Source organism: Chrysochloris asiatica, unplaced genomic scaffold, assembly GCF_000296735.1.
Source record: "Chrysochloris asiatica unplaced genomic scaffold, ChrAsi1.0 scaffold00125, whole genome shotgun sequence".
NCBI classification, from domain to species: Eukaryota; Metazoa; Chordata; class Mammalia; order Afrosoricida; family Chrysochloridae; genus Chrysochloris; species Chrysochloris asiatica.
This window is the reverse complement of record NW_006408643.1, coordinates 4871220-4889868: the sequence shown is the minus strand read 5'-3', so window position 1 is coordinate 4889868 and position 18649 is coordinate 4871220. Positions and strand designations below refer to the sequence as shown.

At 50.6% G+C, this 18649-nt stretch overlaps 2 protein-coding genes across 2 annotated transcripts in view; both read right to left on the bottom strand.

Annotated features, from left to right (window-relative positions):
* Positions 1-11422, bottom strand: part of PLIN4 (perilipin 4) — a 17282-nt gene extending 5860 nt beyond the window's left edge. Inside the window, exons 1-6 of the mRNA XM_006869032.1 lie at positions 11385-11422; positions 9301-9383; positions 9122-9195; positions 8540-8687; positions 7388-7437; positions 1-881 (exon numbers count right to left, since the gene is read on the bottom strand). Of these exons, the coding sequence (XP_006869094.1) occupies positions 1-881; positions 7388-7437; positions 8540-8687; positions 9122-9195; positions 9301-9383; positions 11385-11422 (1274 nt within the window). The remainder of the gene's footprint in view (positions 882-7387; positions 7438-8539; positions 8688-9121; positions 9196-9300; positions 9384-11384) is intronic.
* Positions 11423-13395: 1973 nt separating this feature from the next.
* PLIN5 (perilipin 5) overlaps positions 13396-18649 on the bottom strand; it is an 8605-nt gene continuing 3351 nt past the window's right edge. Inside the window, exons 4-7 of the mRNA XM_006868923.1 lie at positions 18165-18345; positions 16366-16565; positions 14284-14400; positions 13396-13929 (exon numbers count right to left, since the gene is read on the bottom strand). Of these exons, the coding sequence (XP_006868985.1) occupies positions 13396-13929; positions 14284-14400; positions 16366-16565; positions 18165-18345 (1032 nt within the window). The remainder of the gene's footprint in view (positions 13930-14283; positions 14401-16365; positions 16566-18164; positions 18346-18649) is intronic.

Sequence of the window (18649 nt, the reverse complement as noted above, 5' to 3'; positions counted from 1 at the left end):
GTATCCACTGTCCCGGTGATTCCGGTGACCAGTGTGTCTTTGGTACCAGTGAGGACTGACTTGGTGGTATCCAGGCCCCCCTGAATGACCCCTTTGGCCACATTCACTGCCCCAGTGACCCCAGCAGCTACAGTGTCCTTGGTGCCAGTCAGCACAGTCTTGCTGGTGTCCAGCCCCCCGTGAATGGCTCCCTTGGCCATATCCACTGTCCCAGTGATGCCGGTGACCAGTGTGTCTTTGGTGCCAGTGAGGACCTTCTTGCTGGTGTCCAGGCCAGTCTGGACCGTACCTTTGGCCACATCCACTGCCCCAGTGACCCCAGAGGCTACAGTATCCTTGGTGCCAGTGAGGACTGCCTTGGTGGTGTCCAGCCCCCCCTGGACGACCCCTTTGGCCACGTTGGCTGCCCCGGTCAGCCCACTGAATACAGTGTCCTTTGTCCCTGTCACTACATTTTGGGTCGTACTCAGTCCAGTCTGGATGGTACCTTTGGCCACATTCACAGTCCCAGTGACCCCAGCAGCCACTGTGTCCTTGGTGCCGGTCAGCACAGTCTTGCTGGTGTCCAGGCCAGTTTGGACGACCCCTTGGGCCATATTTACAGCCCCACTGACCCCAGTGACCACAGTGTCCTTGGTGCCAGTCAGCACAGTCTTGGTGGTGTCAAAACCCCCCTGGACGACCCCTTTGGCCATGTCCACTGCCCCTGTCACCCCACTGCAGACAGTGTCCTTGGTGCCGGTGAGTGCAGACTTGCCTATGTTCAGACTTTCCTGGACCACGCCTTTAGCTGCGCCCATCACATTGGCCACCCCAGAGGAGAAGGTGTCTTTGGTCTTGCTCATCTGAGAACACAGATGGTCCTTCGTCTGGGAAATCACCTGGTGAGAAAAGGAGGTGGTGTTTAGAGAACTGCCGGGAGATGTCGCCCACTTCAGTCACCCCCATCCAGACACCCACTTCCTCCATAGTACCTGTTTCCCGCAGACAGCGTCTTTTATCAGATGATGCATGGTACTCAGAACCCCAGGGTTAGTTATAATAAGTATGGCCTCACTAATTCCCTCCAAAACTCCTGGACCAAGGAAGCCCTCTGATTTTGTAAGGACTGCTGTTAGACATTATAGAAATCCAAACCAAACCTGTGACCATTGAGTTGATTCCAACTCATAGCATCCTGAGTGTGTTACAGATGGTTTTCTTGGCTGTGACCGTTACAGACGTAGACCATCAGAGCTTTCTTCTGTAACACTGCCTGCCAGGTGAGTTCAAACTGCCAACATTTTAGAGTAGCAGTCAAATGCATGTAGCTTGTGCCCCCAGGGATGTTTTGTTGCTTTGCAAACCCATCCTAACTTGCCACTGAAAAAGGAAGAGGAAGTCACATCATTCTAACCCAGAAGGTGGAGTCTTCAGCAGTGTGGCGCTGTGGGCTAAAGTACTAGACCGCAAGGTCAGTTTGAACCACAGGGTTGGAGGTTTAAACTCGTCAGCCTCTCCTTGGAAACCCTCTCTCTACAGGGTTGCTGTGAGTTGGAAGGCTCAACAACAAACCATAATGTGGCACTTTGTGGCCACTTAAATCAAAACCAAACCAAACCAGTCCTGGTGTCAGAGTAGAACTGGAAATAGATCACCAGGCCTTTCTTCTGAGGTGTCTCTGGGTAGATTCGAACCTCTAACCTTTCAGTTAGTAACTGGCAAGTTAATGGTGTACCACCCAGAGAACTCTACTGGATTCAAGTTGTTCTTGGCTGACATCTAGTTGGCCCCTGATTCACAGGGACTTCATGCACAAGGGAATGAAATGGTGTCTGATCGTGCACCGTCCCCATTATAATCCACAGGGTTTTCACTGGATCATTTTTTCAGAATAAATTGCCAGACCTTTCTTCCTAACCCACCTGAGTCTCGAAGTTCTGCTAAAATCTATTCAGTATCCTAGTACTATGCAGGCCTCTACAGTTAAACAAATGGATGCAGTCCTGATGTGGCACTGTAGGATCAGCACTGAACTGCTAAGCACAAGGTTGGTGGTTCAAACCCACCAGCCGTTCTTTGGAAGCCCTATACACCGTCACTCTGAGTCAGAACTGACTCAACGGCACATTAACAACAACAGCATACATGAAGTGCATTGATTGGGAACCGAACCCATGTCTCCTGCATAGAAGGCAAGAATTCAACCTCTGAGCCACCACTCTGTCCAGGATTTTAACTCCTTCTGTACCCTTGACAGTATTCCAGTGCCTCGGGCTCAACAACAGAGGATGGTCTGTAATTTAATTGATTTAAAAGGTTTCATTCTGTTGGCCTGTTTTCTTTTTATGGTAAATACAAGTCAGAAGGAGTTTCTAATGACCACAAGGAGATAAAGTATCCTTTAAAAATGAATTCATTCAGGAAAAAGCAGAGAAGCAATATTTAGAAAAGTAATCACCGGAAAAGTCCAGGTACATGTATCGGAGCCATAGGAGATTGTTGCTACTAAAGTTCATTTTTTACCTGTCAACGGGTAGGTTTCTGTAGATCAGGCGAAACGTTTCAATGGCGGAGGAGTTAACACCATTTGCGTGTAACCTCAACTGGCATAGTGACCACAACATAGCAGCAAAAAGGAAACGTTCCTTCTCTCAGGGCCAACTCAATGCCAACCCACAACAACCAACAACTGTTCTTAACAGGAGGTCATTCCATCTTCTCACTTTGTGCTCATGCCAACTTGTGGGGGCGGTGCTATTAACATCAAATGGGTGGAAGCCAGGGATGCTACCCAACACCCTACAGTGCACAGGATGCCCCGCTCCAGAGAAGACTCTGGTCCCTCGTGTCCACACTGCCAGAATGAGAGACCTTGCATTTATATTCTTGCTGGCAAGAGATAGCGCCAGTGGGCAGTTGGGGCTCGGAAGATGGTGGTTATGTGGGTTTCAAGCTCACCTCCCTCCCGCATCAGCTGTGTGAGCACAGGGAAGCCACACCCCCTCCCCTAAGCCTGTTTCCTTAATTGAGAAATGGATGAAGCTAGCACCTGCTTCAGAGATCATAGAACCAATGAACCCTATCCATCAAATCAAAACCAAACCCATCACCACAACTCATAACCCCTCTGTCCCCCCTGTAAGGGACCGGAGAGCTGTCTGATACATTTCCCCAGGCTGTCCATCTTTATGGAAGCAAACTGTCTCATCTTTCTCCTGTGAGCGGCTGGTGGGTTCAAACGGCCCAACTTGCTGTCAACAGCTTAACCCGTTGTGCCACTAGGGCACCTTCCAATGAGCTCAGGTGTCTGAAATTACATTTAGGTGCTCAGTAAATGTAGGTCGTCTCGGAAGGAGAAGGAGAAGTGTATCGCTGGAGCAGAGATGGGCCTGTGCTCAGCTGTTGGGGGTTGGGAGTGATTTGGAAGGGGATTTGAGTTGGGTCCAAAGCATCTGCAGAAGTTAAGCCTCATTTCTTGCATTTGCTTTGGCCTTATCTGGCAGATGCTGAAGGCACAGGGGAGCCATAGAGGGCTCCAGAGTGAGAGGGTGCTGAGTACCTTACTAAGGAAGAGAGGTGACCCTGCTTATGTGGGTTCTGTCCCTCTGGTTGACTGGGCTGTAGAGGTAATAACTCTGGTTGTCCCCATTCATCCAGTATCAAGGTCAGACACAGCATGGATCGTGGCTCAGTGTCTGAGCTTCAAGTTCAAATCCACATTGCCACATTCTTGCTATGTGACCGTCAGAGACTCAACTTCTCTGCTTCTCCCATAGCCTGGGCTAATGTTCTTCCCTTGTCAGGGCACTTGGGGAATTAACTGTGAAACACACATGAGCTCTGAGCCCAGACCCTCACCAACCACAAGCACCATGTTGTTGTTAGGTGACTTTGAGTCATTATCGACTTAGCGACCCTGTGTACAACAGAATGAAACACTGCCCGGTCCTGTGCCAACTTCACAATTTTGTTACGTTTGAGCCCATTGATGCTGCCACTGTGCCAATCCATCTCATTGGGAGTCTTCCTCTTTTTTGCTGACCCTCCACTTTACCAAGCATGATGTCCTTCTCCAGGAATTGGTCCCTCTTGACAATATGTCCAAAATATGAGAGACAAAGTCTCCCTGTCCTGACTTCCAAGGAGCATTCTGGTTGTACTTTTTCCAGCACAGATTTGTTTGTTCTTCTGACAGCCCATGGTACTTTTAATATTCTTCTCCAACACCATAACTCAAGTGTATCAATTCTTCTATAATATTCTGTATTTATTATCCATCTTCCACAAGTATAGGAGGCTACTGAAAATACCATGGCTTGGGTCAGGCACACTTTAGTCCTCAAACTGACATCTTTGCTCTTGAACACTTTAAAGAGAGAGGTCTTGTGTAGCAGATTTGCTTAATACAGTACGTTGTCCGATTTCTTGACTGCTGCTTCCATAAGTGTTGATGGTGAATCCAAGAAAACGAAGTTTTTGACAACTTCAATCTTTTTTTTATCCATCTATCTTGATGTTGTAAGTATTTTAAGTCCTCTTTACTTTCAGCAAGCTAGGGTATATCATTTACATATTGCAGGTTGTTAATGAATCTACCTCCAATCCTGATGCTACGTTCTTCTTCATATAATCCAACTTCTCAGATTGAATAAGTATGGTGAAAGAATACAACTCTGGCGCTCACCTTTCCTGATTTTAAACCATTCAGTGTCCCCTTGTTATGTTTGAAGGACTGCCTCTTGGTCTATATACAGGTTCCTCATGAGTACAATTAAGTGTTCGGGAATACTCATATTCCTCAATGTAGTCCATAGCTTGTCGTGATCCACACAGTCAGAAGCCTTTGCATGGTCAATAAAGCACAGATAAATGAAACACTGCCTTGTCCTGAGCAATCCTCACAATCATCACGCTTGAGTCCATTGCCACTGCTGTTGAGCTGATTCTGACTTGTTTGCCAATGCCTTCAGTGCACAATGGACTTCGTCCGTCAATATCACTGGCTCTTGATCATATGCTACCTCTTGAAATGGTTGAACATTGACCATTTATTTTTGGTTCAGTGACTGTGTATGCGTTCCATCTTTTTTTGATGCTTTCTGCATCATTCAATAATTTGCCCAAAGAATCCTTCAGTCACGCAAGTCGAGGCTTGAATTTTCCCCTCAGTTCTTTTAGCTTGAGAAATGCTGAACATGTTCTTTCTTTTTGGTTCTTTAACACCAAGTCTTTGCACATTTCATGATAATATTTGATCTTATCTTCTGGAGATGACCTTTGAAAAGTTCTGTTCAGCTCTTGTACCTCCTCATTTCTTCCATTTCCTTTAACATCTCTACACTGGAGAGCAAGTTTCAGTGTCTCTTCTGACATCCATTTTGGTCTTTACCTTCTTTCTTTTTAATGACCTTTTGCTTTCTTCCTGTCTAATGTTCTTGATGTCATCCCACAACTCCTCTGGTTTTTGGTCATTAGTATATAATGCCTCAAATCTGTTCTTGAGATGATCTCTAAATCCTGGTGAGATGTGTTCAAGGTCATATTTTGGCTCTTGTAGACTTGTTTTAATTTCTTCAGCTTCAACCTGAACTTGCATATGAGCAATTGATGATCTGTTTCACAGTCTGCTCTTGATCTAGTTTTGGCTGATGACATGGAGTTTTTCTACTTTCCACAGATGTAGTTTGATTTCTGTGTATTCCATCTGGTGAAGTCCATGTGTATAGTAGTCGTTTATGTTGTTTTAAGAAAGTATTTGCAATGAAAAAGTAATTGGTCTTACAAAATTCTATCATGTGATCTCCAGCATCATTTCTGTCACCAAGGTCTTGTTTTCCAACTACTGATCCTTCCTCTTTGTTTTCAACCTTTGCATTCCAATTGCCAGTAATTATCAATGCAACTTTATTACATATTTGATCATTTTCAGACTGAAGAAGTTGTTGTTGGTGGTGGTAATGTGCTGTGGAGTCAGCTCTGACTCATAGTACAGAGTTTCCGAGGCTGGAAATCTTTATGAGAGCAGAAAGCCTCATCTTTCTCCCGCGTATCAGCTGTTAGTTTCAAACTGCTGACCTTGAGGTTCGCAGCCCGATTTGTAACCACTACGCTATCAGAGCTTCTCCAATTTCCTCATCACTGGCTTTAGTGGTTGGTATGTAAATTTGAATAATAGTGGTATTATTAACTGGTCTTCCTTGTAAGTGTATGGATAGTACCCTATCACAGACAGCGTTACATTTCAAGACAGATTTTAAAACGTTCTTTTTGAGGATGAATGAGCTACCTACCACTCCTCTTGAAATTGTCATTTTAGGCATAGTAAACCATGTGATTGTCAGATTGAAAATGGCTAAGACTAGTCCATTTCAGCTCACAAATGCCTAGGATATCGATGTGTTTGCACTTCGGTAGCTATTTTTTTGTTTGCTCTATTCTAGACACCAACGTACCCTGGTAGCAAAATGGTTAAGCCCTGGCTGCTAACTGGAAGTTTGATAATTCAAACCCATCAGCTGCTCTGTGGGAGAAAGATGTGGCAGTATGCTTCTGTAAAGATATAGGTTAGGAAACCTTTTGGGGCAGTTCTACTGTGTCTCCAAAGGTCACTATGAGTCGATATTGACTGTTAGGGCAGTAGTTTGGGTTTGACTTGGTGTTCCTGGGACCCTGAGCCCACTATGGTACAATGGCTCAGAGCGGTTTCTACCCACCAGCAGCTACTTTGGAGAGGAGAATTGGTGCTCTGCTTCCGTAAAGGTGACAGCCTAGGAAATCCTAGGGGGCAATTCTATGCTGGAATGCAGGGTTGTCATGAGTTGGAATCAACTCAATGGCACCCCATAATAATTCTAAACATCAGGGCAGTGTGGGACAATGGCAGAGTCTCCTTCAATGCAGGAGCCCTGGCTTCCATTCCCGGCTGATATGATTCATGTGCAGCCTCCACCCATCTGTGAGTAGAGACCACAATGCTGAACAGATTTCAGCAAAGCTTTCAGACTGAGACTAGAAAGAAAGGCCTGGCTATCTGCTTCCAAAAATCAGTCTATGAAAACTCTATGGATCACAACCAATCCTGGGGGTGGTGTAGGTCTAGGAAACGTTTCCTTCTGTTGTGTACAGAGTAGCCATGAGTCGGAGCCTAACTCCACGGCATCAACCACACAGAGCATGGGACCCTATGTAGACATTTAGAAGCTTTAGGGTGTGGGGCCTAAGACAGTGCTATACCCATTTCAAAGATGCAGACGTGGAGGCTCAGAGGGGAAGGATCTATCCAGAACCCTAGGTAGGACCTGCAGGGGTGTCTAGCTTCTCCTGACTGGATGGAACCTCCCAAAATAGTGCTTCTGCAATATTGGGAGATGAAGGCATCAGACCAGCCCCTGTGGGACCCTCTCACCTTCTCTGAAGACTGCGTCCCCCCAACCATCTGGTCCTGGTCGGTGCCCACTGTGGAGACAAGGAAGGCGTGGAGGGTGAGGATGGGTTGGCATCAACCTCTCCATTTTGCAATTGACGGGCACAGCCCAAAAGGTCATGAGTATCCAACCACCCAGCCAGGGACAGCAGGAGGTGGTGTCCATAGCCAATTGCCAGGCTCAGTCATCAGCCCTCCCCCCCCCAGGGGGCTCCCAACCCCTGGGGCCAGGATCCCCTGGGGCAGGGAACTCTAGTAAGTTGTCTTTGCTTGGGCACCCTCTCTGCCTACCTCCTTGCTTCAGGCTTAGTTCTTAGTGCCGGTTACCTATCCGGGGGGCAACAGGGAGAGGACCTAGATCCCTCCCAGGCCACCCCACCCCACCCCTGAGATCTGGGGCTGCTCCTGCCCAGTTCCCGCCCCCGTCACAGCTGCCAGCTGCCTGTTGCCTGCCCGAAGTATGTAGAGCAGAAGTCAGCTGCCTAAGGCTTTGGGCCCAGTTCATACCGCCCTATACCCGGGCTCCCCTACTGCCTAAAGGAGGTCGGGGCGCCCCCAGAAGGACCTGCGGAGGCTGAGCTTTGGGCTCTAGGACCTCAGGTATGCCCTGATCTAGCAGGTGCTGATGGCACAGGGGAGCCATGGAGTGCTCCAGAGGAAGAGTGGACCAAAAAGTCTAGGGAAGAGAAGTCAGACTTATATGGGTTTGCAATCCTGCCATGTCCTTCTGCTGTGACCTCAGCAGGGAAGTTGCCTGTCCTCTCATCCTCTCTGGGATCTAAGGCTCAGTCCTTGATGAGTTTAAGCATACCCCTCACCTGGCCCTTGGTAGATGACATCAACAAACAGGTGGGAGGCAGAGAAAGGTGTAGGGGATGTTGCAGGGCATCAGGCTGGGCTCAGAGCCCACCTCTGCCACCTGCTGGCCATGCTACCTTGGGCTAGCCCACCCCCACTTTTGTACCTCAGTTTCCCCTCCTGGCACTCTGATGCCTGGTGATATCTACTGAGACACAGAAAATGCTTCCAGAATTGGCATTGCCATCTTACATTTTGGTTGCAAGCCTCCACTGGAGGTCTTCCTTTTCCTGGGGTCCACCCTCAGACCCCGCCCCCACAGGGTTGTTCACTCACCCTGAACCTGGGGCTGGGCTGCCTCAGGGGTAGGGGTGCCTGTGGAGTCCGCAGCCGGCCGAGCCCCTCTCGTGGAGCTGTGGGTGTGGGCCAGTAGGTTCCGGGCAGAGTTGAAGCCGGGAAGAGACCCTAGGAAGCTGCTCAGGGTCTGGGAAGAGGGGGACATCATGGAGGGACAATGTGAACAGGACCAAGATGCAGCAAGGGAAGGGATGGGAGGGGGGCATGGAAGGCATTGGACAGACAGGCCTGGGTTCAAATACCACTCATACTTCCTGACTCTGAGCCTCAGTCTCCCCATCTGGGTAATGGGCAGACACATCCCACCTCCTAAGGACAGAGGAGACGAGACGATTGACCAATCTCCAGGTCTCCAAGACATTTTTCTTCCATGGCCCCCATTTCACAGATGGGGAAACTGAGGCTCAGGGAGGCGCCTGAGGTCTGGGTGAGCCCTTGTTGCCCCCTCCCCCAGTTTGGGATAGACGTGAAGAGTCAGTATTGTGGCTCTCAGAAAACTGTGGGGTCACCTCCCAGAGCTGTGGGGTGGAGTCATGAAACTGCAGGGGACCCTCCCTTTACCTTTCCCTTGGGCTTGGGGGGGTCCCGGCTCCCTTCGTCTTGAGCAGACATGGTGGCGCTGAAAGTAGCTGGAGCTGGGCAGAGAAAGTGTGTGAATAGGGGGCTCCCAGGCCCCCCACTTCACCCCACACACCCAGCTTCTGCTGCCACCCGGCTGGGACAGAAATGGCCCTGCTCACCTGGGTTGCGGGAGGGTCCCTCTGAATGGCGGACGTACCGGCTGGCAGCTGGCTCTGCTCTCGGCTCCCAGGCCTTATAGGGTCTGGGGCGGGTGCAGGCCTGGTCACAGAGGCAGACGGCCAGCGGGTGGAGGGGGGGGTGCCTGGGCAGTCACGTGCCTGCCTACCCAGCCCGGGCCCCAGCCCAGCACCTTTCCCCTGCTCTCAGCATGGGCGGCCCTGCCTGCAGGCGCTCACCCCAACCACCAGCCTCAGTGACTCACAGCCAGCTGGGCTGCCCCCTCCCATGTCCCTGAGGCATGGCTGCAGATTCCCATCCACAAAGTGGTCACAGTTCAAATCCCCGCTCTACTGGGATACCTTGGTCCCTTACCGTCTTCTTGCCTCAGTTTCCTCTTCCAGACTCCTTCCCCATGATCCACAGGGTCCGACTTGTTCCTGCATCTCTTTGCCCATAACTCCTTCAACTGTCTCCTCATTCATTGAGCTCCAGCCCCAGGGGTTTTCCCTTCACTGATTCCACACACACCTTTGCAAGGATTGTCCCCTCTGCCTGGAACATCCTTTGCTTCTCCACCCCTGCCCCCAATGTCTCCACGGTCCCCTCTCTCCCCTCCTCCAGATCTGTTTTATTCCCGGCTGTGTCCCAATGCCTAGAAAAAGCCCTGGTGCTTACTTCTCAATTGTTTGGCCAATTCATGGTGATATTGTGAGTGTGAAACGGGGTCACCCATGTATCCTGCTTACTCAACAAATGTCAGCCTAGTATTGCTTATGCGGAGGCAGGATCTCTGTGATGAGGGAGGGGCTGTTCCCAACAGGGGAGATGTGTGTTACCTTCCAGGAGGGACTTTTTTGAGAAAAGGGTAAAGCATGGACCCCAGAACCTAGAAGGAGCATTGACAAAGTTAGGGGCATGCTGGAGAACGATCTGGGCCTGGTGGGAAGGGAGGTTTCCTGGAGGAGGCAGCTTGGCGATAAGATCTGAACTCAACCCAGTAGAAAACGAACCATCAGGAAATACCAGGGATAAGACTTGTACCCAGACCCAAAGCAGTGTGCCAAGAAGCTGTGAGTGGGCAAGTAGAGATATAGTCGCTCGCCACCCCTCACCCCACTCTGGCCTCAGTTTCCCCTTTGCCTGCCCCTGGGATTCTAGTGTGAGGTGTTGGGGGAGACAGATTTGACCATGGTTGTGGGTACTGAATTGGGAGGAAGAGGGTCCAGCCGCTGGGCCTGATGACCTCTGGATCATCTCCTTGGAGCTGGTCCTGTGTTTACTAACTAGCCAGGGAACAGAAGGGGAATGTCCCCAACCTCTCCTCCCAGCAATACTTCCCAGGAGAGATGGAGAAAGCTGGGGTGTGTCCTTCCACAGCCTAGCTTGGGGGAAGAAGCCAGGAGGGAAAATAATAAATAAGAATCAGGTCCTTCCCTCCTCTGCCTAAAGCCCTCCAGGTCTTTTATCTCCCTTAGGTCAAAGCCCTAGCCTTCCCTGTACTCCATAGGGTCCCGCACATCAGATCCAGACCTCACTGTGCCTTCCCCTCCTCCTTTCTTTCCCTCCCTCACTCTGTTCCAGCCACATGGGCCTCCTCTCTGTTTCTCCAACTCTCCAGTCCCCATCCTGCCTCAGGGCCTTTGCATGTGCTGTTCCTTCTGCTTGGAATACTTTTTGTTCAAGTCCTTCACCTCCTTCAAGGGTTTCTGCTCACATGTCACCTTCCTGGATGTCCCTATTTAAAAATATACACTCTTTTCAGACCCTTCGTTGGTTGGTTGGTTGGTTAGTTATGTGCCGTGGAGTTGGCTCCGACTCATAGTGACCCTGTACAGGGTTTCTGAGGCTGTACATCTTTACGGGAGCAGAAAGCCTCATCTTTCTCCCGTGGAACAGCTGGTAGTTTCCAACTGCTGACCTTGCAGTTCGCAGCCCGATTCATAACCACTACGTGACCCTATCCACTACCATTTTAATTTTCGAACACACACTATATAATTCATTTATTATTCTTACTAGTTGTCAATCCCTTCTACTTCATTGTTAATTTGTAGCGGGCAAGATCTTTATCTGTTTTGCTCACAGCTGCATCTCCAGGCCTGAGAGCCATTTCTGGTCCATGACTAGTGGACATCAAATGTTTGTTAAATGAAAGACAGAACAAATGAGTCATCACTTTCTATGGGTGAAGCCTTTACTAGGATTGCATATAACTACCTTCATATTTACACTCCCATTTTACAGAGTAGAAAACTGAGGTTCAGAAAGGGGAAGTGGAAGCCACTTGAAGGCAAGGATGAGGGTCAACCCAGTACCTTAACCTTCACTCTCCCCCAAACCCCAAGATTTAGTCCATTCCTTTTCCCTATCTCTGTTCTAGGCATGCTGATCTCCCCACTGCCTGGGCTGGTCCCACCATCAAGATACCCCTATATCATCTCATGTGAGGTTCCTGCCACCCTTGCCAGACCCAGCCCTCTGGGAGCCCACAGCCTCATGGGAGAAAAGAGAACTAAGTGCAGGTTGCTGTAAGCCAGAAAGGGCTCCAGGCTCCGAGAAGGTGAGCTGTGGTAGGCTGGAGGCGGGAGCTATCATGGTGAAGTGGAGTCAGGGAAGGCTTCCTGGAGGAGGAGACATTGGGGCTGGGAGACAGGTAAGACGGCAGGCACATCCAAGGTAAAGGCCCAGAGATGAAGAACCTTACACAGTTCAATGAAGACAAAACAAAGTTTCTGGGTAGGTTGGAGGATGGCGTCAGAAGGCCTCAAATGCCAAGGTGAGGCACTAGGACATCGGTTTGAGGAAAACAGGGAGCTGTGGAGATTCCTGAGCAGGGACCAGCGAGGAAGTGGTGGGGGTGCCCAGAGCTGCCTTCTGGACCAGGTCCCAGGAAGCCAGAGGCCACCCTTGACCTTCCCCTCATCAGACTGATTCCTCAACACCCTGCCCAGTCACAGGGGAGGTTGAGGATGCCAAGAATGCAGTCAGAGGGCAGGAAGGCCTCCACGAGACTGAACATGGCATGTGTGGCCCTTGCCCTGCCTCAGTCTCCCCAGCCCCGACTAGTGCAGTGAAGGAAAGCAGAGCTCTTGCAGATCCAGGGAGGTGGACAGGGGATGGATTGCCCTGTCTGACTTCTCCCAGCGCCACCCCCCAACTCTCTGCAGTTTTCAAGGGGAAAAAAATTCATACTAAAGTGAGAACCACTACCCCTTCAATGAACTGGATCTGAGAAGATAATGCTTAACCCAGGTAATTGGGGCACTGATGTTGGAATTCCAGGAAGGAGTCCTTGTACACTGTGAACCCCGGCTTAAAATGCCACCCCTTCAAGCACTCTGTGGCCCCCCTCCAGCTTTCAGAACAGAGTCCACAGGTCTGTGAATAACTCCAAGTACCTTTATTCTGGAGAGCAAACCCCAAACGGCAATGCATGTGGACCTGGCCGACTGAGCTTGTGCTGCCTCCGTGTCTGGGGACCCCGAGTCCAGGATGCACAAACGGGGGAGAGAGAGGGTCTCCCTTTGCAAAGCCCCCAAATGTGGGTTAAATGTATGTTCTCAGAGAGCTTTTTGAGCAGTGTCTGGGCTGGGGAACAGGGTCAAAGATGAATGAAGAACTCAGCTCTGGATTCAAGTCCTTGCTTCTCTCTGGACCTCAGCGTCTCCATCTATCCAAGGAAGTGATTTGGGAGGGGCAGATATCAGTAATGCTGGTCTGTTATTATGTGCCACCAAGTCATTTTCAACTCATGGAGACCCCTTGTGACACAGAAGAACTGCTCCCATAGGATTTTCTAGGTTGCTGTCTTCAAGAAAGCAGATCGTCAGGTCTTCCTCCCAATGGAGACGCTGGGAGGGCTCAGATCGCTAGCCTTTAGTTTGCAGTCCTGTGCATCACCATTGCATTGAAGCTGGGTGATGCCAGGGTTCATTGAAGCTGGTCTAATATTCTGAATTCGGGCCCCTACCGGGTAACTCCTGTCCAAAGTCAAGGCCGCCAGTGCTCATGCGCGGCCACAAGGGGGCAGCAGCGATCCCGGAGGAGGGAGCAGGGAGGCTGGAGACTCCCTTTCCCCATTAGCGTGCGTCCGGTCAGAAGTCCAGCTCTGGCATCAGAGTGTGCTTGACCGGGCGGCTGGGGGGCTCGGGTTCCTCCTCAAGAACGTCCACCTGGAGGCCCGGGCCGTCACCATGCTGGGCCTGCCAGGCTCTCTGCTGGGCAGGCCAGTCCAGGTGCGCCCAGCGGGGGTCGGGACCCCCGACGACCTCGTCTACCAGGGCAGTAAGGTCGGGTACGGGCTCTGACCGCTCCACTAGGATCGGCGCAAAGGGCCCCACGAGCCAGGGCAGTGGTACAGTTTGCAGCACCAGCTCCAGTAACTCGTCCACGCAGGCGTGGGCCCGTGCCACGCGGCCCCGGCCTTCTGCCAGCGCAGCTGCTGGCACGTCCTGGAAGCAGCGGGCGTCGGCGAAGGCGGACTGCAGTGCGTCCACGCTACGCCGCACCTCGGCCACCTTCTCCTGGGCGCTGGGGGGCAGGCCCCGCACACTGGTCTGTAACGCATCCACAGTGCTCTTCAGCTCCCACGTTAGGCTGCGTGACAGTGCCAACGTCTCCAGCTCTGCCTGTGGGGCAGGGGTGGAAACAGATCCTTGCCTCAGTTTCCCCAGCGGAAAGACAACCACATCACTGCATGCCTCAGTTACCCCCACAGACAGGAAACGGAACTGAGCCCTGCCTCCGTTTTCCCTATTCATACCCAATGGTTCAGACTACTGCCCTGTCTCAGTTTCTCTATGGGCCCCCCACACGGTTGTCACTCTGCTTCAGTTACCATTTTGGACACGGGATGGAGACATCATCTTGCTTCAGTTTATCCCATGGACAGTCAATGGGATCCAAGTCCTGCCTCAGTTTCCCCATGTCCACTCAACGAATGGAGATCACGCTAGCTCAGTTTCTACCTGTCCACATCTCACCTGGCTCCGGCTGCGGCCATTCTTAGTGGCGCACTGGTTCCAATCTCCCCATAGCTGGTGCACCTTTCCTGGGCGGGTGGGGACAACAGGGCTGGCCCCACCCTGCATGAAGTCGATCTGCGGGGGCAGGACAGTGGTTGTCAGACAAGAGAATGGGGACATGGGTTGAGTAGAGCCTACCTGGACCCGGCTTCAGTCAGCATGTAGGGAGCATTTCGGTGTACACCATTCCACGTTCACTGATCCGGGCTCAGACAGCTTAGCTGTCTTCTCTCTGCTCTGCCCTCAGCCAGATCCAGGGACCTAAAGTGCTCTAAAACTCAGTCTCATGGCTTGGCCTTTGTCCGTGGATGTTAGTCCCTCAGACAGGCATATGCTCCCATCTACCCATCCCCCTGCCAGTTCACCCCAATTCAACTGCTTCTAATCACCACCTTCTCCAAGAACCTCTCCTTCCCGCCCCTCCTCTGGGACCCCCAGCACCTGGTGTGTCCCCATCATTGTACTGATCCCCCTTACTCAGGGCCTGTTCCGATCAACTAAATGAGTCCTCTCTGAAGGAGCTGGAATTACCTGAGTCTCAGTTTCCCCATCTGTAAAAAAATGGGTCTTAGGAAGCAGAGGTGGTCCAAGAATCCACTACATCACTGCTTGTGAATTATATACTGAATATAATTCAAGCACATTTACTGAGCAGTTACTGTGTGGTAGGTCTTTCCCTGGTGCTAGGGGTGGGGTGAGGAACAGCAATGAATTTAGTCAGTGGCTGGAAAGGGCTTGCACACAGTTGTTGTTTAGTGCCATGGAGTCAGTTCCGACTCACAGCGATCTTGTATAGGGTTTCTGAGGAGCGGCTGGTGAGCTTGAACTGCCAACCTTGTGGTTCAAACTGACTTTGCAGTCCAGCACGTTAACGTGCAGAACCACACCAAGACATACAGTTGTTGTTGTTGTTAAGTGCCGTCGAGTCAGTTCTGACGCATAGCAACCCTGTATAGGGTTTCCAAAGAACAGTTGATGAGCTTGAACTGTTGACCTTGTAATTCAAATCGATTTTGCAGTCCAGTACATTAACCCATAGCGCCACACCAGGACACACCATAGGTGCTTAATGTTTGTTGAATGACTCAGGAGAGCAACTCAATGAATGAGTAAATGATGCCATGAATTTCAGAAGGGAGATGTGCTAAGAAGGAAAAGCAAGTATCCGGGCTGAAGGAACCGTCTGGGCAAAGGTCCTGAGGCAGGACCAGGCCTGGGGAGTTGGAGGAAGAGTAGAGGACTGTGTGGATGGAGTGGAGTGAGTGAGGGGGAGGGAATGGCACAGGGCGTGGAGGGCCCTGTAGGCGTGATGGGAAGGATACAGGCTTTTACTTAAAAAAAAAAAAAGGACTGTGGGTACAAGAACAACAGGCTGACTCAAGTGCTCACGGGCGCCCTCTGCCGGCTGTAATGAGAACAGTCTGCAGAGTTGAGGGTGGAGCCAGAGGCCAGTCTGTACCGGTCCAAGGGGGCTGCTGCTGGGGCTGACCACGGAAGATGCAGAGGACGAGTAGAAGTGGGAGGGTTCTGGGTAAAATCTGAGGGCAGAGCTGACAGTATAGGTTGACGTGTTGGACATGGAAGGGAAGGAGACAGGGGAGTCAAGGGAGACCTCCAGGCTTTAGTTTGTGTGCTTGGGAGTGGGGAGTTGCTCTCAGCAGAGATGCGGGAGGTAAGTGCTCAAGGAGTAAGTTTGGAGGCTCATTAAACAAGTGCTGTCTGCTTTCTTTTAAAGGTCAGCGAGAGGGACAGTTGAGGAAGATGGTAGGTGGGAGCTGGTACTGGTGATGAGAAGGGTGCTGGTAATATATTCCAGCTCCCACATCCCCTCCTCCACTGAAACCCTCCCTGACTCGCCAGGCAGAGCCTTGGCTGTTCCCAGGGACCCCCAACTCTGGGCAGACCCTCTACCCCAGCCCTGATCATATAGGGCTAGAAGCAGCTGAGCTTGGCTCTGCCGCCCCCTTCAGACCAGGTACTCGGCTGGTGCTCAATCCATACTTACTGGCCTGCACTGTGGGGCAGGCAAAGGGCTCTCACCAGTTCCAGTGTCTCCTGAAGCTCAGCCAGAGTGTCCTGAGCCCGATGTTTGCTCTGTTTCAGTTTTCCCAGAGAATGCTCATATGCTAGGTGGCGGAGTCGCGCTGACAGGGAGCCCAGACGTACAAAGTAGCCCTGATGTTTTCTCTGATCCTCTACCGAGGCCACATCGGGGGAATCGGCCTCAGCTGCCAACGCCGCTGGGGAACCGGACCAAGGAGGGGGTCAGTGTGGTATACCCACCTTCTGAGTCGATGAACTCACAGGCTCCCAATTTTATAATTTCCCTTCATAGATACCAACTCATTTCATCTTCTCCCAATCATACAATGTAGATGCTCTTTGAAAACTCCTATTGTTAAACAGATGAGGAGGAAACTGAGCTAAAGAGAGGCAAAGTCATATAGTAAGCAAAAGTTGGGATATAAACCCAGGCATCCTGGTCATCAAAAACGAGGAGGACCCTCAACAAGCTGGATTGATACAGTGGCAGCAGCAGTGGACTCAGATTATTCTGAGGATGATGCAAGATCGAGCAGTGTTTCGTTCCGTTGTACGTGAGGTCACTATGGGTCAGAATCAACTCCACAGCACCTAATAACAACAACATTCAATCTCTAGACTATTCTTAACCACCTCATTAAACTGCCTCATAAAGATTATATTACAAGTGCCTGATGCACAGGTGTCCTTCAGGGGTGCCAATGTGTTCACTGTTAACTGAAAGGTTAGAGGTTTGGGTCCACCCAGAGATGCTTCAGAAGAAAGGCCTGGCTACTTCAGAAAAATTAACCATTGAAAGCCCTACAGAGCACAATTCTACTCTGACACACAGAGGATCACCATGAGTTGGATTTGACTTGACATCAACTGAACTGGGTTGGGTACATGGTAGGTGCTTAATAAATGCCTTGCTTCCGAGGAACAGGTAAGCTGGCACATTCTATAAAGCAAGGATTCAAAAATCAAATTGTCTCCGGGGTCAGGCAGATACCAAAAATGAGTGAGGCATATGAAATATTGAACACTGGGGGTCTAGAGAATTCATGTAAAGGGGTGGATGTTCTTTGGCCCAAATATCTATTTTTTTCAAGAGATGCCAGAAATAGGAATTAATAGTACAAAATCTTTAACCAAAACACCAAACCCATTGATTCAATTCTGACTCATGTCGATCCCCTTGTGTTACCGTGTAGAACTACTCCAGAGGGCTCACGATGTTTGTGATCTTTGGGAAGCAAATCACCAAGCCTCTCTTCTGCTTTGCTGCTGAGCTGTTATTAAGTGCGGTCAAGTCAGTTCTGACTCACAGTGACCCTGTATAGGGTTTCCAAGCAGTGGCTGGTAGTTGGAACCGCTGACCATTCGGTTAGCAGGCAGTAGGTGTCGCTTGGTGGGTTTGAATCACCAACCATTAGGTTAGGAGACTAATGCAAAGACCAGTGGGAAATGAATTTGAAAAAAATGTAAAACATTGCTGTTGTGTTGTTGGGCGCCATCAAATCAATTTTTAACTTATCTCGTCCCCATGTGACAGAGCAGAACTGCCCCACAGGGTGTCCCAGACTGTCATGTTGGTAGAAGCAGAACACCAGGTCTTTCTCCTAAGGAGGTGTTGGGTGGGCTCAAACCGCCAACCATTGGTCTGATTTCTGGTGGGATGTAGGCAAGGGGGACCATTGGTTTGAGCTCTGACTTTCTGCTAATTTGCAGTGTGGCCCTGGGTGAGTCCTGAACCTCTCTGATCGGTAGGTAACGTGGAGACAGGGACTTAGGTAGGAGGGCTCGGGGCACCTCACCGAGTTCATCCTCTGTCATGGGCAGGAAGTGATCCACGAGTTCTTCCGACTTGCCCAGCACGACATCCACGGCGTGGCTCATGGAACGTTTCAGCTCAACACTCCAGCGCCGGCTCCGCTGTGCTAGACCCACCACGCCTGTCACGCTACTGGCAACCACATCCTTGGCTGAGGTCACCACCTGGAGGGAGGGTCCCTCATTTCAGGGGTCAAAAGTCTGCAGTCCCATTCCCCCACCACTGCACCCCAGCTCCATGGGATTGGGAGTCAGGGTTCCCTTCCTGACTCTGGACCTCAGTTTCCCCTCTATGAAATGGGGGATAATAAAAGTCCCTTCTGAAGGAGACTCTGGAACCAGAGAAGGAAACAGACTGTGTGGCTGATTTGCCTTCATGTACAATTGCTTCCTGAGACACGAGACCAGAAGAACTAGTTGGTGCCTGGCATCTATTACGGAGCATTCTGATCAAACAGTTCATAGAAGA